Genomic DNA, 21,675 nt, shown 5'->3' on the forward strand with positions numbered 1-21,675 from the left:
ACGTGTACACCTACAACATTTTATATGGATTTTTATAATCATCTGCTGAGTTATTTGATTCAGGATGAGAATGAGAATTACAAAGTGTACAGTGATTATAGGTTGCGCTCTGTTTATCATCCTACAGATGGCAGTATTGCAGTTTTCTTCTTAAGAAGTTTTAGCGTGAGTCCAGAAGACTTGAAACGACAGTCTTAATGGAGGAAGAGACTTGGCTGTAGAAGTAGCAGATGAGGAATTACTTCTATTTGACAAAGTCATCTAACACTCTGATTACTATAGGAACTCCAATCAACGTACTGCAGCTGTAACCTACATTCATTCATATCAGATAGTGTCATGCTTATGTTATAACCTACTAATGCATATGGGACTTTGTATGGTACACCTCAATTCATGATGAACCCCATTAACCACCGTGGTCATATTCCATATGTAGCCTCGGCTTTCAGGCCGGTGAGGTGAAAGCCTGGGGGAGCCTACCCACAGAGTGATTCATTTACACCCTTTCCTGGCGAGGAGACATTCGTGTAGGCTATATTCTTATATAGACTACACTTACATGTAGGCTTAACCAATGGTGTTAAGTACTTAAGTAAAAATACTTTAAAGTACTAGTAAATTCGTTTTTGGGGGTATCTATACTGAACTTTACTCTATTTATTTGACAACTTTTACTTCACAAAGAAAATAATGAACGTTTTACTTCATACATTTTCCACGACACCCAAAAGTACTTGTTACCTTTTGGATGCTTAGCAGGACAGGAAAGTTGGCCAATTCATGCACTTATCAAGAGAACATCCCTGGTCATCCCTACTACCTCTGATCTTGCGGACTCACTAAACACAAATGCTTCGCTTGTAAATAATGTCTGAGTGTTGGAGTGTTCCCCTGGCTATCCATAAATAATAATAAAAAATAAAAAAACGTGCCATCTGGTCTGCTTAGTTTAAGGTATTTGAAATTATTTATACTTTTACTTTTGATTCTTTAGTGTATTTTAGCAATTACATTTACTTCAATACTTTAAAATATATATTTTTATTTATTTAACCAGGTAGGCTAGTTGAGAACAAGTTCTCATTTGCAACTGCAACCAGGAAAGATAAAGCATAGCAATTCGACACATACATGTACAACAACACAGAGTTACACATGGAATAAACAAAACAAACAGTGTGAATAAATGAGGTGAGATCCTTAATGTACTTAAGTATTTTTTAAACCAAATACTTTCAGACTTTTACTCAAGTAGTATTTTACTGGGCGACTTTGACTTATTAAGGTATCTTTACTTTTACTCAAGTATGACAATTAGGTTATTTTTTCCACAACTGGGCTTACCACACTTTTAGAATACTTTACTTCGTCACATGCCTTTTGAATCGAGCATCAAGGACCGGCAGTGAATAGTTTTTTCCTCAACAAAAGATACTGATGCGAGGGGGGATCGAACCCATTGTTAAAGTACACTATACAGTTGAAGTCAACCACATTAGCTGTGTGCCACCTGGAAGTGATGATAATAATGATGACGATAATAGCCTACATCACTTGTGTGCGACGTATAATAAACGTACATGTTGTAAGGACCTCAACCATATTTTTTTCCCATAAAAGCCCATGGGTGTGTGCGAAACAGAAACAAAAACGTGGGATTTTGTCATATGCGGGAAATGTTGTGTAACCTTAGTAGTAGCTAGTACCCTATAGTCAAGGATGCATCAACGCAATATTAGCACACAACATTTTGTTACAAGACCAACATAAGAAAGTAATCAAGACGACTAGCTTGTTTAAGCCTCCGCCACGTATATCTCACTAGGTCAGGGTATTTAAGCCTCCATATATCCACTAATTCCAATATATCCATGACATTCATGATTTCCTTAAGTGCCCGAGGGTGATAGTTTGTAGTGTGATTTCATTTCCGGTCCATAGAGGTATTTAAAACCGTATTAAAATCCCCACCAAATAATAAGAGTGTAGTGTTGCTTGTAGAATTCTTATATATATTTTCAAAGAAGCTTGGATCATCATTATTTGGACCATATAGGTTAATAAGCCATGTCTGTTTATTGCCCAATAACATATTTAAAATAATCCATCTACCTTGATGATCTGTTTGGACAATTTGCACATTTGGATCAAAATTACTGTTAATTAATATCACCACCCCTTTTGAATTTCTTTGCCTACGGGAGAAATATATTTCGCCCACCCAGTCCTTTTCCCACAAAACGTCATCTAAAATTGTTGAATGAGTTTCCTGTAAACAATAGATATTATATTCCTACTCTTTTAGCCGGGTAAATACTGATAGTCTTTTCTTATTTTCTGCTAAGCCATTACAATTATAACTGGCTATACTTATTTCACCACTTACCATAATGAGACACACGTTTCAGTTCTATTTATCAAAAGATATGTTTGTAAATGTACCATTAAACAGTAACATGATGATTGACTGTCTATATAGCTGTACCATGATATTTGCATTGCTACTATGTAAACCTCCAATTGGTCACCACTATTCCACCCGCTAAAAGCCCTCCTCATCCCGAGTTGGGTTGTCATCCCAATGCCCGGCAGAGGTGTTGTTTCCTACCTTCACTACCTGGGAGCGGCCCATCAGGAAGTCCAGGACCCAGTTGCACCGTGCGGGGTTCAGACCCAGGGCTCCGACCTTAATGATGAGCTTGGAGGGTACTATGGTGTTGAAGGCTGAGCTATAATCAATAAACAGCATTCTTACATAGGTATTCCTCTTGTCCAGATGGGATAGGGCAGTGCGATGGATCGTCTGCGGATCTATTGGGGCGGTATGTACATTTAAGTGTGTTTAGGGTGTCAGGTAGGGTAGAGATGATATGATATGATCCTTAACTAGAATCTCAAAGCACTTCATGATGACAGAAGTGAGTGCTATCCCGATAATCGGTATTCACATGCACGAAGAAGTCTGTAGCATCCAGTAGAGGCTGCTGAGGGGAGGACGGCTCATAATAAGGACTGGAATGGAGTCAATGGAATGGTATCAAACAGATCCAAGACGTGGTTTCAATGTGTTTGATAAAATTCAATTGACTCTATTCCAGCCCTTATGAGCCGTCCTCCTCTCAGCCGCCTCCCCTGGTAGCATCCGAATGGTTTGGCATAAAAGACTAAAAACAAACAAGTTTTTCTCTACGACCCCCACAAGTGTCAAGGGACTCGTCAAAAGGTAACACATACAAATTAATGGAACTATGGAGGTAGTTTTGTGGCAACAAAAATAAGGGGTTAAATGTGTAAAAGAAAAATAATAACTTCCTGAGCTTTCTTATATCTCCTAGATATAGGATAGACACTTCAAAATCGTATTCCTTATGATTTATTTTTTGACAGTCTTTATTGCCATTTATGAATGTGTTATTCAATGTGTCTCTATGGGCTATAGTAGTAAAGGCCAAACTCAATATTTTATCAAATATATATTTTTTAAATAATTTTTGATAACTAAAGGGGTCCTAAAATTCCAAATCAAATAGCTTTATGATCCATGATATGACCTTCTTAAAATAATTCCATATGTAAGCTTAGAGCCCCCCACCTCAACGGCTTAGACTTTTAAGAATGAAATGTCAATGTTTGCTTATGTTCGCAGGTATGGGCCTTACTGATTCTGTTTTGACTTCCTACAAGCCTTTCAGGTTGGTGTTTACACATATGGTGCTGTCTGATGTCTGATTAGGATATAAAGGGCCTCCAAGAGGCCAGTTATACATTTTCTCTGGTGCTGGAGCTTTCTTCCTGTTGCAACTTGTAATAAACCAGACACACATACACAGGTAAAATCATTTTCTGAACAAAATATACAGCAGTGGTAGCTAATAGTTAGCTCACTGCCATAGTTAACTTGCCAACCAGATGAAAGGTCTATTACTTTTCCTGGCTCACTCCATTGTTCGATTGGATGGGTCTGAGTACAACATTCAGACATGGCGGAAGGAACGGTGGACCAGGTTACTGATGGAGAGCAAGAAGAAGCATATTTTTACCGAGAAAGGAGTAAATGTACACCAGAAGAGGAGACAAGGCTCGAAAGGCAACACTTTTGGAAAGTGATCGATGCGTTTAGATACTACAGGTACGGACTGTTTCAAAACAGCAGTAGTATTTAGTAGCTAGCTTACCCATAAAGTAATTTGACCCAGACGGTCTGGCTATCGTTAGTTCAAGTTTTTATTAGTCGTATGTACGGGATACACCGTCTAACGGTGCAGGTTCCTTCTCGACAATGCAACAATAATAATAAATAATACATCAAGAATAGAAACATGAAGTAACGTTAAATGACTCATGGAAGGGGGATCGAGGGTGTTTAAATTGTGCAGTTGTGATGTGTGTGTTATGTTGATGGAGTAACGTTTTGTCCGAAGATTTTAGAAGAGGGATGACTGATTTTGGGGTCTTGACTAGTTCTCACAGCCCCAAAGTCATGCCTAAACCCCGCCTATTTCTACAATTTCTCCTCTTAAAGGCCCAGTGCAGTCAATAATACTGGTTAGAATAATATTGTGAAAATTATGATAATGACCTTTAGAGCTGTTAGAAAAGTCCTGAAAATTCTGCCTTTTTAGGCAACCTGGTCTCAGCACATTTTGTATGATTCTCTACGTAAACCTAAGACACTCAATTTAGTATGATATGTTATGTTTCGTATGGTATGTGATAATTGCTGGATGTCCGTCAACCATTTCGTATGATATGTTACGATTTACAATTCCTGTTATATGTTATGAATTTGCAAAACGTACAATATGTAACGAATTTGCAAAACGTACGATATGTTACAATTTGGGAAAACGTATGATATGTTACTAATTCTAGCTAGGTGAGTTAGCTAGCTCACAAAGATTAAGGTTAAGTTTAGGAGTTAGTTTAAAGGGCTATGGTTAGGGTAAGGGTTAGCTAAAAGGGTTAAGGTTAGCATTAGGGTAAGGGTTAGATAACATGCTAAGTAGTTGAAAAATAGCTAAAAATGTAGTAAGTAATTGAAAAGTAGCAAATTAGCTAAAATGGTCCGTAATGCGATTTGAACTCGCAACAGCTGCATTGGTGCATTGGACCAAATCTGATTTTAAACCTAACCTTAACCTTCCTGCTGACCTTATGGGTAACCCTTAAGTTAAGACCCCATTTTTACAATAGTCCATTTTTACTTTGTGGTAACTAGTGACAACCCTAATTATGTTGCATAGCTAGCTAGCTAAGATATATTGTGTATTTATATCAGGATTTATACCCTTTTGGATAACTACATTGTCCCATACCACCGCTATTTAGCTAGTAGCTAGATAACAGCAGCACAGGAAGTGCAGCTAGCTCTAGAAAATAACTAATATAACTAAAAGAAGATGCAAAAAAAAACAGAAAGAGCTATAAAGTCCAGGCTGACAAACATTTACATTTCAATACAGTTAATCTTGTTACTTAGAAACAAGAAGGTAATACATGATTATGCCTAGTCTATACAACCATGTTCATCATAATGGAAGCTGCTTAGAAAAAAGGGAATAAAAAGGTTTTGTGAATCTCTGTGTTTCTGGACCTCCATCTTCTCTTCCTCCTTTTCACCATGGCACCACCCTTCCCTTTTTCCTTGTCTAATTCACCTCCCCTTAATCTCAGGATAAATGTTCAAGAGCGGGTGAATCGAGCAGAGCGTCAGTTCCAGAGTCTTCCAGAGCATCACCAGCTGCTGCTGCCCGGGGTCTTGCCCAACCTGGCCCGTATCCGCCGCAGTGTGGACCACAACCAGGAGGTGCTGCAGGCTATCGTGCTCAACTGTATCCACATGTTTGAGAACATGGAGTATGGTGAAGAGGTGAGCTAAACGGTCAGAAAAGGCCACACTCATGCTTTCTCGCAGTCACACCAGGCACTACTTGTATCCCTCAAACTACTGGAAATCAGTTATTTTTCATGGAAAGAGGAGACACGAGTCAATTAGCAATTTAACCACTGGCAACTAGAGAACTCGCTACCAAAGTTGAGAATTCCAACACTATGCAAAATGGTCAGTGATGCAAATGCAGGATAACCAATCAGAGTAGGGAGGGTCTTACTTGCTAGCTTTGACACTGTGCTGAATAGGCTGCATCTAGGTGGTTTTGTGCATGAAAAATACAGTAATAGTAGGAGGAGCTGCATATTTTCTTCTATTCTACTATACCACACCGGCACACATTTCAGTAGTTCTTGTAGTAGTGTAAATTATATTAGCAGATAGATCTTAGATTCATTTGCTTCCATGATCCTTTCACCATTGGATGATGTTTGAGGAGTTGAAGTGAATCTGTTTTCTGTCCAGGATGACCTGGGGAAGGTGGGTACGTCTTCCACGTTCGACATGGACAAGCTCAAGTCCACCATTAAGCAGTTTGTGCGTGACTGGAGCGAGGCCGGCCAGGCTGAGAGAGACTCCTGCTACCTGCCCCTCATCCAAGAGATCCAGAGACTCTTTCCCAGCAACAAGTGGTGACACACACACACACACACACACACACACACACACACACACACACACACACACACACACACACACACACACACACACACAGTCTTGAATTCTAACTCAGTTGTGTGATTTAGTATTTTGAATTACGTATGTATTCTGTCAGTGATGGCGTGGTTGTTTCTGTAGTGATGTGTCCAAGGTGAGCGTGCTGGTTCCGGGGGCAGGGCTTGGTCGCCTGGCATGGGAAATCGCTCGTCTGGGTTATGCCTGCCAAGGCAACGAATGGAGCTTCTTCATGCTCTTCTCCTCAAACTTCGTCCTCAACAGGTAACACTCACCCTCAGCCCTAACCAAGGGTGCAAGTAGATTTAATTTCTTCCCATTACGGGACCTCCTATGTGTGCACCTCAAAAATGTATGGGTGTAACAGGCCCGGCCCTGGATGTTCTGCCGCCCTATGGAAGACAAAAAATTGCCTCCCCCATATCCCGCTAAACTAGAATGGTGTACAGCAGGGGTCGGTAATAGGTTTGGCCTTGGGCCAATTTTTTTTTATCAGAACCATAAGGTGAGTTAACCATAAGAACAGAACATAAATGCAGCCCAATTCATAGGCCTATTCATAACACATCTGGTTATACAGTCCTTCTCAAATAGTGGGGCGTGCTTTTTTTTGCACCGAACAAGAGCACACAGCACAGAGCAGGAGATATGAAGTGCAGATAACAAACCCTTAAGAGACACCATGGAAAAATATTTAACAGGGATGAAAAGAAAGGTGGAGAGAGACGGAGATAATGAGACAAACGTAAGTCTCCCGAAAGCTAAGACGGAAGCGTATGTATAGCGCTTGGCTTCACTGTGACTACGGTGGGGGATGAGGAAAGACCGGTATGTTTACTGTGTCTAAAAATGTTGGCAGCGGACAGCATGAAGCCAAATAAATTAAGGCATCACTTAAGGACATTACACCCCAATCACGCTGATACGTCGCTTGAGTTTTTTCAGCGAAAACGTGCAGAATATTGCCAACAATCGTCCCGCTTTGTGAATGCCACTTCAGTAAACCAGCGCTGTTAGCATCATATAAGGTGGCGCACCAAATTGCTCAGTGCAACAAACCCCACTCCATAGCAGAGGAGCTGATACTGCCTGCAGCATTAGACCTGGTCTCTGTCATGCTGGATGATACAAGTGCTGCAAAAATAAAAGTACTTCCCTGAAAACAGTTCCCAATATGACTGGGTGAGAGATCCTTTCAATGCACCAACTCCAACTAGTTTCAGCTCTGTAGAGGAGGACCAGTTCATTGATATGACGTCTGACTCCACATTGAGACTGAGGTTCACATCACAGACACTGAGTGAATTCTGGCTGAGTGTAGAGAGGCAGTATCCACTCTTAGGGCAGAGGGCCATGGGCATTCTTCTTCCTTTTGCAACATCTTGTCTTTGTGAGACTGGCTTCTCTGCTGTTGCTGCACTGAAGACCAAGTACAGGTCCAAGCTAAACATTGAGCAGGAGCTGAGAGTTGCAGTATCATGCTTCAAACTCCGCTTCAAAAAGCTGTGCTCTGCAAAACGTGCTCATTGTAGCCATTAATCCTGACTTTCTCATTTAGATTTTTTTTTTTTTAAATCAGCACAAATTGTTTTATTCATTTTTGTTTTATAGGTCAAAGTGTTTCATATATTGTGCTCCTGAGTTAATGTTGCTGATCAATTTGAATGTATTATTTATTGATTATATTTCATTTTTATTTTTCAGTATCAAATACAATGTATACAATGTTATGCAGAGGTGTACTTATAACAATTGTATAGACAAATGATAAATTTACAGTCGCGGCGGAGAGTTGCGGGGCGCGAAATGTTTACTTCTTCCTAGGGGGGTAACAGAAATGAATTGAGAAGCACTGGGTTAATAGGCTATATACTCAGTTCAATGTCAATAACATATCATATTTTCAAACTGATAAAATCACCAATGTCTCTATTAAATTAGTTTTTATCTTTCTTTGTGCGTTGATTGGGGAAAAACAGTTTGCAATCAAGAGAAAATGTTGCTCTGAAAAAGCCTCAAAAGAAAAGTGGATAATGAAAATAGAAGTTTCAGGGAAGAATGGACAGCGAAATAGGTGTATTTCTCCAATGTCAAACCAGAGAATGTTTGCAACGAAACGGTTGCTGTTTGCAAATAATTAAACATTAGACATCCTTATTAATCTAAATATGGCACTTTCAAAAGTTACCTTTCCACCCAGACAGACGCTCAACCAACACAGAGTAATGTAAGCTTCAACTGTTGACATTCTGAAGCTCAGCTGCGGCCTATTATGTCCCTAGTAATTTAACTTTTAATTTTCTGAAAAGAGAATATGTTAAACCCAACTTCTTAGCTATCTGTGTCCCGTCAACGGGACAGTTGTACATCATTCAGTGCCTTGTGTCACCATCGCAGATTTTAGAGAAACAACAAATGTCGGTACATATAAGTGTCTTATATCGGCTGAAAGCTTAAATTCTTGTCAAATGCACTGTCCAATTTACAGTAGCTATTACTGCGAAACAATGCCATGCTATTGTTTAAGGAGAGCTCCTAACAACAAAACACTTTTCACCACGATAGGTTTGATAAATTCACCTCTGAAGGTGAAATGTGTACTTACATTCTGAAATCTTGCTCTGATTTATCATCCAAAGGGTCCCTTTTTTCATACCTTTTTCATATCCTAAAAAGGTCCACATAGCACGCACAATCAGCAGGGCGTTGGTCTAGTAAGAGCGTTGGTCTAGTAACCGGAAGGTTGCAAGTTCAAACCCCCGAGCTGACAAGGTACAAAATCTGTCGTTCTGCCCTTGAACAGGCAGTTAACCCACTGTTCGTTCCTAGGCCGTCATTGAAAATAAGAATTTGTTCTTAACTGACTTGCCTATTTAAATAAAGGTAAAATAAAAAATTGATTTTGTATTTCCACTCGTTCAATTTGCAAAGAAAGGAATCTGTGAAAATCTCACCCTATACGTTGTTTCAACCAGTCAAATCGCAGTCAGATCCTAGAACGTAACAAGACTTCACTATATCATTAGGGGTGTCGTATATCCTATAGGACACCATATTTGGTCAGAGAGCGATGCCTTCATGGCACACTGATGACGCGTTTCGGTCTTCACTTGGACGACTCTAACTTTGTCAAATAAGCACCAATCGGGGGTCAAACAAAGCTAGCTAGATAGCCCATAAGCTGGGCTTTAAGGGAGTATCCGTGTATCTGTTGTACAATGTAGCTACTAACCTTGTACGACAGCATGCCATTTCATTTTGGACAAAAAATATAAGAATATTCAGTTATGAAAACTGGTTGTTTTGCAAATGTTGAACTATAATATGGCTACTAATACTGGAAAAAGCTAAATCAAAGTACAAGTATACAGATTTCAAATCAAAATCAAATCAAATCAAAGTTTATTTGTCACGTGCGCTGAATACAACAGGTGAAATGCTTACTTACAGGCTCTAACCAATAGTGCAAAAAAGGTATTAGGTGAACAATAGGTAGGTAAAGAAAGACTATATACAGTAGCGAGGCTACATACAGACACTAGTTAAGTCAGGCTGATTGAGGTAGTATGTACATATACAGTGGGGCAAAAAAGTATCTCCCACTTAAGTAAGTTCTCCCACTTAAAAAGATGACAGAGGCCTGTAATTTTCATCATAGGTACACTTCAACTATGACAGACAAAATTAGGGATAAAAAAAATCCAGAAAATCACATTGTAGGATTTTTTTATGAATTTATTTGCAAATTATGGTGGAAAATAAGTATTTGGTCAATAACATTAGTTTATCTCAATACTTTGTTATATACCCTTTGTTGGCAATGACAGAGGTCAAACTATTCTGTAAACCTTCACAAGGTTTTCACACACTGTTGCTGGTATTTTGGCCCATTTCTCCAAAATGTAATATGAATGCAAATGCCTCCTTCACGATTTGCCCAAATGTACCTGGGTGACTTCACACTAAATGTCATGGTAGTTTGCTCATACTTCAAGTTACCCGTCTGAAACTTTGCACATACACTACTGCCATCTTGTGGACATCATCGGAATAACAACAAGTGATGGCTGGAAGTGGGACCTTTCTGTTGCATTTCAAAGTTGGTGGTAGTAAAATAAATGGTTGTTTTTTTTTCTTTTCTATTTTCTTCTACCAGATCTATTGTGATATATTCTCCTACATTCAATTCACATTTCAACAAACGTCAAAGTGTTTCCTTTCAAATGGTACCAATAATATGCATATCAGGGCCTGAGCTACAGGCAGTTAGATGTTGGTATGTCATTTAGGCGAAAATTGAGAAAAGGGGGGTTTTCCCTAAGATTATTTAATAAGAGTTAAGCACTGTTATAGAACACTTTTTATTATCTGGATACTTTTCATTGATTTATTTCTAAATATAAACTTAATAATATAATATAACTTTTGCCCTTTTCCTTAACAAATGGTATGGCATACCCTCACTCATTTTGAGCCCTGGTTTAAACCGAACACACCAAGCCCTTCTCAGACACCAAGGTATTTAAGGAGTGCACGGTGACAGTATTGGAGGCTTTGGCTATACTGGCAAATCTATGGATAGCATAATTGTGTCTGTCAAACATGTAGGCCAACCTCTTTTGGGGGGGGATTGGAGGAAATAGCCTCCAACAAAGCCCTCTTGTTGTTAGTGAAGTCGAATTAAAATGAAGACAATTGTTGAAATGAATTACTTTCAGCACCATTTGCTGTCCACCTCTGTTTTGAGTATGCCGTAGTCACACCAAAGGTGATATTTGCCCGCTAGCCTTTTTAGTTGACTTTCTCCTGCACTCTCGCTCCTCATTAATAAGTTAATGATTGAAAAGGTGTCTGTCTCATGACATTGTAATACATTTAGTCTGCAGACCACGGGCTACAGAAACACCACATAGGCTGCTACTCTTTCTACCCCGTAGGCTACATAATTTATGTTAAATTAATTTGATGGAGCGTGGTGGAGCGTAGAGTCTCTCCAACAGCACCCTGGAGAGGCGCACTATGCATGGATAAGCAAAATATTTTGCGCCCCTGCCTGTGACAAAGTGGGCTCTGCTTATCACGCTCACCTAAAGATCCCGCATGCCACTGGGTGAGAGAAGTTATTGTTTTTGGGCAGAATAATGATAGGTGTTGTTGGAGGTGCATCTTGGTCAGTTTAAGTCGGAAAATGCTGCCCTCATCAAACTGCCGCTCTCGGCGGCTGCCAAATCCTGCCTAATAGGTGGGCCACCCGTAGGGCCTAATCATAGAATTATATTTGCAAATAAATTCCTATTAATTTAATTATCTTTTTCTGTGGGACAAGCCAGAATTATTTGTAATTTAACTTTTCTTGTGGCATCAATACAACCAGTCATGATGTTTTCATCTGATTTTCAAATAATCACTTCAAAGGGTTCCCGTGAACGTTCATCCACTCGCAATATTTTTCCAGCCTCCGAACAGTGGTGGATGGAAAGAGACATCCGTTACACAAAACACCACAACAGTGTAATGACATTTGGTGGTCATCATTAGGCCAAAATGAATTCCTCCACTGCTGTCCGTGCGCGTCTCTCTGCCGTAGCAAAATGTTTGTGTTCTCCTCAAACCAGATCGTATTTTGGAGCGTAGGCTATAGGCCTATCAAATCAAAATCAAATCAAATGTTATTTGTCACATACATGTGGTTAGCAGATGTTAATGCGAGTGTAGCGAAATGCTTGTGCTTCTAGTTCCGACAATGTACTAATAACCAACAAGTAATCTAACTAACAATTCCAAAACTACTGTCTTATACACAGTGTAAGGGGATAAAGAATATGTACATAAGGATATATGAATGAGTGATGGTACAGAGCAGCATAGGCAAGATACAGTAGATGGTGTCGAGTACAGTATATACATATGAGATGGGTATGTAAACAAAGTGGCATAGTTAAAGTGGCTAGTGATACATGTATTACATAAGGATGCAGTCGATGATATAGAGTACAGTATATACGTATGCATATGAGATTAATAATGTAGGGTAAGTAACATTATATAAGGTAGCATTGTTTAAAGTGGCTAGTGATATATTTACATCATTTCCCATCAATTCCCATTATTAAAGTGGCTGGAGTTGAGTCAGTGTCAGTGTGTTGGCAGCAGCCACTCAATGTTAGTGGTGGCTGTTTAACAGTCTGATGGCCTTGAGATAGAAGCTGATTTTCAGTCTCTCGGTCCCAGCTTTGATGCACCTGCACTGACCTCGCCTTCTGGATGATAGCGGGGTGAACAGGCAGTGGCTCGGGTGGTTGTTGTCCTTGATGATCTTTATGGCCTTCCTGTAACATCGGGTGGTGTAGGTGTCCTGGAGGGCAGGTAGTTTGCCCCCGGTGATGCGTTGTGCAGACCTCACTACCCTCTGGAGAGCCTTACGGTTGAGGGCGGAGCAGTTGCCGTACCAGGCGGTGATACAGCCCGCCAGGATGCTCTCGATTGTGCATCTGTAGAAGTTTGTGAGTGCTTTTGGTGACAAGCCGAATTTCTTCAGCCTCCTGAGGTTGAAGAGGCGCTGCTGTGCCTTCTTCACGATGCTGTCTGTGTGAGTGGACCAATTCAGTTTGTCTGTGATGTGTATGCCGAGGAACTTAAAACTTGCTACCCTCTCCACGACTGTTCCATCGATGTGGATAGGGAGGTGTTCCCTCTGCTGTTTCCTGAAGTCCACAATCATCTCCTTAGTTTTGTTGACGTTGAGTGTGAGGTTATTTTCCTGACACCACACTCCGAGGGCCCTCACCTCCTCCCTGTAGGCCGTCTCGTCGTTTTTGGTAATCAAGCCTACCACTGTTGTGTCGTCCGCAAACTTGATGATTGAGTTGGAGGCGTGCGTGGCCACGCAGTCGTGGTGAACAGGGAGTACAGGAGAGGGCTCAGAACGCACCCTTGTGGGGCCCCAGTGTTGAGGATCAGCGGGGAGGAGATGTTGTTGCCTACCCTCACCACCTGGGGGCGGCCCGTCAGGAAGTCCAGTACCCAGTTGCACAGGGCGGGGTCGAGACCCAGGGTCTCGAGCTTGATGACGAGCTTGGAGGGTACTATGGTGTTGAATGCCGAGCTGTAGTCGATGAACAGCATTCTCACATAGGTATTCCTCTTGTCCAGATGGGTTAGGGCAGTGTGCAGTGTGGTTGAGATTGCATCGCCTGTGGACCTATTTGGGCGGTAAGCAAATTGGAGTGGGTCTAGGGTGTCAGGTAGGGTGGAGGTGATATGGTCCTTGACTAGTCTCTCAAAGCACTTCATGATGACGGAAGTGAGTGCTACGGGGCGGTAGTCGTTTAGCTCAGTTACCTTAGCTTTCTTGGGAACAGGAACAATGGTGGCCCTCTTGAAGCATGTGGGAACAGCAGACTGGTATAGGGATTGATTGAATATGTCCGTAAACACACCGGCCAGCTGGTCTGCGCATGCTCTGAGGGCGCGGCTGGGGATGCCGTCTGGGCCTGCAGCCTTGCGAGGGTTAACACGTTTAAATGTCTTACTCACCTCGGCTGCAGTGAAGGAGAGACCGCACGTTTCCGTTGCAGGCCGTGTCAGTGGCACTGTATTGTCCTCGAAGCGGGCAAAAAAGTTATTTAGTCTGCCTGGGAGCAAGACATCCTGGTCCGTGACGGGGCTGGATTTCTTCCTGTAGTCCGTGATTGACTGTAGACCCTGCCACATGCCTCTTGTGTCTGAGCCGTTGAATTGAGATTCTACTTTGTCTCTGTACTGACGCTTAGCTTGTTTGATAGCCTTGCGGAGGGAATAGCTGCACTGTTTGTATTCGGTCATGTTACCAGACACCTTGCCCTGATTAAAAGCAGTGGTTCGCGCTTTCAGTTTCACACGAATGCTGCCATCAATCCACGGTTTCTGGTTAGGGAATGTTTTAATCGTTGCTATGGGAACGACCTCTTCAACGCACGTTCTCGTGAACTCGCACACCGAATCAGCGTATTCGTCAATGTTGTTATCTGATGCAATACGAAACATATCCTAGTCCACGTGATGGAAGCAGTCTTGGAGTGTGGAGTCAGCTTGGTCGGACCAGCGTTGGACAGACCTCAGCGTGGGAGCCTCTTGTTTTAGTTTCTGTCTGTAGGCAGGGATCAACAAAATGGAGTCGTGGTCAGCTTTTCCAAAAGGGGGGCGGGGCAGGGCCTTATATGCGTCGCGGAAGTTAGAGTAACAATGATCCAAGGTTTTTCCACCCCTGGTAGAGCAATCGATGTGCTGATAAAATTTAGGGAGTCTTGTTTTCAGATTAGCCTTGTTAAAATCCCCAGCAACAATGAATGCAGCCTCCGGATAAATGGTTTCCAGTTTGCAAAGAGTTAAATAAAGTTCGTTCAGAGCTATCGATGTGTCTGCTTGGGGGATATATACGGCTGTGATTATAATCAAAGAGAATTCTCTTGCTAGGTAATGCGGTCTACATTTGATTGTGAGGAATTCTAAATCAGGTGAACAGAAGGATTTGAGTTCCTGTATGTTTCTTACATCACACCGTGTCTCATTAGCCATAAGGCATACGCCCCCGCCCCTCTTCGTACCAGAAAGATGTCTGTTTCTGTCGGTGCGATGCGTGGAGAAACCCGTTGGCTGCACCGCATCGGATAGCGTCTCTCCAGTGAGCCATGTTTCCGTGAAGCAAAGAACGTTACAGTCTCTGATGTCCCTCTGGAATGCTACCCATGCTCGGATTTCATCAACCTTGTTGTCAAGAGACTGGACATTGGCAAGAAAAATGCTAGGGAGTGGTGCACGGTGTGCCCATCTCCGGAGTCTGACCAGGAGACCGCCTCGTTTCCCTCTTTTTCAGAGTCGTTTTTTGGGGTCGCAGCATGGGATCCATTCCGCTGTCCTGTTTGAAAGGCAGAACACAGGATCCGCGTCGCGAAAAACATATTCTTGGTCGTACTGATGGTGAGTTGACGCTGATCTTATATTCAGTAGTTCTTCTCGACTGTATGTAATGAAACCTAAGATGACCTGGGGTACTCATGTAAGAAATAACACGTAAAAAAAACAAAAAACTGCATAGTTTCCTAGGAACGCGAAGCGAGGCGGCCATCGTTTTCAAGTCCATTCGCTCATTTTGGATTTCTCTAACATACAGCAATGATAACTGTAGGCTACTACACCTTTTATTTTTCTTTACATTTTGTTTTCATTATTGTGATAGGCTCATGTTTTACCGATATGGCGTACCCGCACTATTTGTTTTGCCGTGACACCGTACCGGACCGTACCGCCTTACTTTCACCCCTGGCCCTAACTCAAGCCTTGCGTATGATGCAATAATTCAGCCCTTGCATATGTGTGTCATTTAATGTTGAAGTGTTTAGCTGCCTGAAAACACGGGCCAAATCAATTGCCTAGCATATCAAATTATCCCAAAGCAATCCTCTTCGGACCACTGTTGTTCAGCTTATCTTACCTTGGCTCTGTTCTGTCCCACCTGAGGTGTGAAAAGGTCAACTCCATGACCCTGTACCCCTGGATCCACCAGTTCAGCAACAACAAGAGGTCATCTGACCAGACGCGGCCAATCAGCTTCCCAGACGTCAACCCCCAGAGCCTGCCTCCAAACTCGGACTTCTCCATGGTGGCTGGGGACTTCCAGGAGGTCTACACAGAGCCTAGTGAGTGGTGAGCTTCACACAGGCTGTATGAAGATCAACAAGAGCAATGAGTGATCAGGGCCTGTGTCCACAAAGCGTCTTAGAGTAGGAGTGCTTATCTAGAATCAGGTCCAACCTTGTCTTATTCATTATGTTCTAAAAGACTAAACTGATCCTAGATCAGCACTCCTGCTCTTAGACACAGGCCTCGTCTCTCTGTTGAGTGACAGGTTGTTATGTGAATTGGCCACATATTGAGCAGTCAATGGTGAAAGTGAGCACTCTGTCCTACACACAGATCATTGTTTTATTACCTGTGTTGGTTGGTATTTTAGCAATAATGTGAGACTGGTTAGACGAGTATCGTTGTGGTCTTCCCTGTCAGACACCTGGGACTGCGTGGCTACCTGCTTCTTCATCGACACGGCGCACAATGTCATCGACTACGTGGAGACCATCTGGAACATTCTGAAGCCTGGAGGCGTGTGGATCAATCTTGGTGAGCGACAGAGCTGTTCAATGTTCAACGGAGCTCCTTTCCTGACCAGTGATAGAGGTTCTCTACACATATTTTGGTGTAGTTCCTGTTTAAACTTACTGGTAGTGTACGATACGCTGTATGTCAGTGGCGATCGGCGAGCATGGCCTTATTTCTATTGGATGACTGTCATTAATATTACATTCACCCAGCTCAATGTAACATCGGTTTAGACTACTACATGATACTTCCTATATCCATAAATTGTCCCTATACCCATCATGAGGTTGCTACAACAAATCCTACGAATGAACGTTTACAGCATAGGGGCACACGTCGACAGAAACATTTGAGTAATCAAGGTGACAGACAGTGACACATTTAATACCGCCTTGCACACTCTTGACTGCATCTAGCTGATCTAGGGTGTAATCGTTAGTCCAACAGTTGCAAACTAGACTTTCGATACTTTCTACTTTCTATTGGACAAATTCAGGTATGTTATCCCTGTTGCGTTCCATTTGATTCCGTTTAAGAAATGTTTTTCAACAGAATTGGCTGAATGAATACACCCCTGATCACACGCAAACAGTTCACTTTCATAGCAGCTACATATACTCAAACAAAAATATAAACGCAACCTTCAATGTTGTTTTAGAGAATATGGCAGTATGTCCAACAGGCCAAACAACCAGTTGGACATAACCACGCTATTCCTCCACATCTGGCTTCTTCACCTGCGGGAGTATTTCTGTCTGTAAAAAGCTCTTTCTTGGGGAAAATCTCATTCTGATTGGCTGGGCCTATGCCCACCCATGGCTGCGCCCCTGCCCAGTCATGTGAAATCCATAGATTAGGGCCTAATTAATTAATTTAATTGACTGATTTCCTGATATGAACTGTAATTCAGTATAATCTTTGAAATTGTTGAATGTTGCGTTTATATTTTTGTTCAGTATACAAACAGCATGTATAATTCCTTCTTGCATCTATGTGCTGTCCTCCTCTCACCTTTTCCCTTTGTTTTTGGACTTCAGTGCACAATACAACAGCTGTATGTGACCAGACAAGAAAAACCTTTCCAACCCAAACCTTCATACCATAACCGCTACACAAAGCCTACGTATTTGTCACCATTTTAACTAATGTCATAGTCAACATAGCTAGCTACTAGAACTAACTTGTTAATAAACACGTGTGGTATCCCGGGAGGTCTACCCCGGTTGGTGATAGTAGGGAGGTACGTGCCGCAACTTTGGCTCCCTCTGCTGAGAGTACACGGGCTAGGCACCCCGCCAACCAGCAGTGCAGGCCACAAAAAGGGAGCACCGTGGCATGCCGCGAGGGGAGAGAGAGAGACGGACACGGAGAAAAACCTGTGAAGGACAGAGCGTGTTATTTAGTTATGTTTATTTTGTTTCTTAGTAAAGTTGAGTTTTCTGACTAGAACCTCCTTATCTCTGTGTTAATCTCTGCACGCTCAACCCAACACCCCACGGTTTGCCACACCCGCTATAATCATGTAGTACAGTGTACAGCAAGCAGTTTAGTAGTTACACCGGGTGTTTGAGTAGGCTAAACTAACTGGCTGCATTCGTTAGCTAGGTAAGTTGAAGTGAAAATACAACGAAACAGCTAGCTCTCTCTTGTGTCTCCTTCATTTTTGAATACATTAATTTGTTCAAAACTGTTCAACTATTGTCTTTCTCTCTCTTTGAGTCAGTTTATGCACTGCAGTGATAGCTAGCTGTAGCTTATTTTTTCAGAACTAGATTAATACTCTGATCCTTTGATTAGGTCGACAACATCAGTTCATACTGCAAGAGCTCTGATAGGTTGGAGGACGTCCTCCGGAAGTTGTCATAATTACTGTGTAAGTCTATGGAAAGGGGTGAGAACCATGAGCCTCCTTGGTTTTTTATTGAAGTCAATGTACCCAGAGGAGGACAGAAACTAGTTGTCCTCTGGCTACACCTTGGTGCTACCCCAGAGAGTGCTGTTGATGCTACTGTAGACCTTCATTGCTAAACAGTGTGTTTTAATCAATTATTTGGCAAAATGTGAATATATTTAGAATAGCTTTATCTAAATAGTATAACTTTTTTTATTGTTTCACTATTTGTATTTTTATGAAATTCACTGAGGATGGTCCACTCTTTCCTCCTCTGAGGAGCCTCCACTACTGTATGAATACTTTTACCAAAGCTGCGATTCCTCCCTTGTCTATAGGCCCACTGCTGTACCACTTTGAGAACATGGCCAACGAGCTCTCCATCGAGCTCAGCTACGAGGACGTCAGGGCAGCAATTTTAAAATATGGATTCCATTTGGAGGTAGAGCTGTTTTTTTGTGTTTTAATTTTTTAAATTTGATATAAAACAGGTGGACAGATTGGAGGAATAAGATGAACAACTATTACAGTTTACAGTAAATAAAAGAAAAGTATAAACATTGTTTTCAGTTTCAGTTGTTTTAACTATCCTCCTTGGGCCTAAAACATCCTGTCTTTCACTGCAGGTGGAGAGGGAGTCTGTCCCCACCACCTACACGGAGAACGATCAGTCCATGCTGAAGTACCTGTACGACTGTGTTTTCTTTGTGGCAAGGAAACCTGACCATCTGTTTGCCAACGGTTACCAGGTGGTCCATAAGAACAGACCGGAAGTGTCGCAACGGCGAGAGAGCTGCGACAGTCTGACGTGACATCGTCTGTCATGACATTACAGAGCAACAACCGGGAAAAAAACACAATTGGCCACCACTAAGAGCATAAAAAAAATTGTAAGATGACAGAAACACAAGTCAATGGACAGGTTTGCTTTCATGTTTCTTCTTCTTTATATTGTCTCATCGCCAGAGCTGCCAAATCACCTTCCTTCCTCCCCTGAGCCTTTTGAGATTGAGACAGATGCCTATTGTGAACTCAAGTGACTAAATCTGTCAGCACAGGACTGTTTGTCTTCAGTTAAAGAGGCAAAGTGACGCCTCCATCTCCACGGTGACCTGATGTAGTTGCATGCGTGTCAGAGACCCGCCTCTACGTCTTCCCATTGTATTTATTTTGTAAAATACAGTTACCAACTCTGGCTATTTATAGTAAAACAAAAAAATGATCACTTAAAATAATTTGCTGAAGTGGCTGGAGTTGGTTATTTTAACCTATATTGTATGATTGGACACAGATTGAGTTTCAGCATTACACCCTGGATCTAGTTACTGTCTCACTTAATAAAGAAAAACAATTCTTTAAAAAAAGGAAAACGTTTCATTGACTGAGAGGGATTGTCTAATTTTCCTAACTCAATAGTGTCTTTAGGGTCATTCCATGAAAAGTGCCTTTGATATTAAGTATTAATAGTGCACCAATATTGCATTTAAAAAAAACTGATATTTAAATGAAGTGCCCTTTAATATAGACCACATTGAGAATTCAATAAATCCGATTTTTCTTATATGAATAAAGACTTACTCATGTGCCTTAAATCCCTCTGTACACCCTCTGTGACTTCTATAATTATTTTAACCCACTTAACCCCAACATTTATCCAAGCTTTCACAATAATTGTAAAGATCTAGTTATTGTGTTGCTTTGACAGTCATTTCTGAAGACTATAATTGATTTCATGTGATTAGTGATTCATTTACGTCTGTCCCTCATTTTAAGGTCACGTAAACTGAACTCTCATTTTCTGGTGTTTTGTGGAGAAAAACTGAGCGGATCGAGAATAACACGTCAACCCTGTTACCCATAGATCGACATTCTAGAAATCATTTAACAATAAATACATGTTTGTGAAGCTTGCGTTCAATTGCCACTCCCAGTTGCACACAAGCTTCCATTCTGTAAAAAGGGTGATTTAAGATGAAGCCATTGTTTACTTTATTTGACACTTACTAGTCATTTTTTAAAATTTGACCTTGAGACGGGAAAACTAGTTTTTTTATTAAGTAGAATATGTGCCCCTTGTGGCAGAATGTTAAAATTAGGTGAAAGCAATGTTTTTTTTTAATGTATTATATGCACCTCTATATACACCTCACCAGCCCAGCCAGGCAATTTATAAACTCTATTAAAAACTCTATTAGACATTCTCTCACATTTCTTTTAGACTCATATTTCGTTTTTCAACTTCGGGGATTTGTATAAACCATGCTGTCTGTCTCTCCGACATTTGCAGCATTGCTTCAATATTTAAATTCGATCTCCTGCTATCGCATAGTAATGAACGTGACGAGACAGACAGGCAGGCAGCGTTTTTCAGCCAGTTGAAATCACGAATCAGCTGGCATTATTTTTATGGATCTATACAAAAAAAAGGTCAGTTGAAAAAAGGTCAAACGAAACGCAGCTAATTTGCAATCTTTCCAGCTTCAGTTTGAAGTGATTGTGTTACTGTAGCTGTGTTGTTGGCTAGATCCTCTGAACAACAGTGTCCTGACGAGTGAGCGCATTTTCTATGCCAGGCAAAATTGCGCCTCATTGGCTCATTGTTATGGATGTATCCAAATAAATGTCACTAGAAAACAGCTTACTTTGCTGTTATTCTGGCTACACTTTTTGACATGACTGTAAATTAGTTGTAGTTGGCTAGCTAGCAAGCAAGTTATAAGAATGTTGCCGGCAAGTATGGCAATGGAACATTCTGTATCTATGGGGTCACGCCCATAGATACAGAACAAAAAGACTGAACGCCTGGGTTGCGTCTCTAGCAACACTAGATTTGTGTCGGGACTATAGTATGAATAAATTAATCAAAATGCTGTTTTTTATGAAAATATGTCAATCATTATTTGAATATGTTGGTTACCTGTTGTATAAAAGTGATAGTGCCCTCGAAGGCGCCTCGGGCCTAACAAAACCTAACAACACTTAAATATGAATCTCATATTCCCTCTGTTTTGCAGTTATACACTGCAATAAGTTGGAGCATTATGCCTAATGATGATCAATGTTATAAAGTATGCAACAACTC

General features: G+C 41.3%; 1 protein-coding gene across 1 annotated transcript; it reads left to right on the plus strand.

Moving 5' to 3' along the window:
* Positions 1-3,791: 3,791 nt before the first annotated feature.
* Positions 3,792-21,675, plus strand: carnmt1 (carnosine N-methyltransferase 1). The gene is made up of 8 exons (XM_052478585.1): positions 3,792-4,132; positions 5,677-5,872; positions 6,359-6,525; positions 6,692-6,832; positions 16,067-16,245; positions 16,610-16,723; positions 18,932-19,035; positions 19,220-21,675. Exons 1-8 carry the CDS (start codon positions 3,984-3,986, stop codon positions 19,403-19,405), a joined length of 1,236 nt encoding a protein of 411 aa, XP_052334545.1. The 5' UTR covers positions 3,792-3,983; the 3' UTR covers positions 19,406-21,675.

This window comes from Oncorhynchus keta, chromosome 25 (assembly GCF_023373465.1).
Source record: "Oncorhynchus keta strain PuntledgeMale-10-30-2019 chromosome 25, Oket_V2, whole genome shotgun sequence".
In the NCBI taxonomy this organism is placed as follows: Eukaryota; Metazoa; Chordata; class Actinopteri; order Salmoniformes; family Salmonidae; genus Oncorhynchus; species Oncorhynchus keta.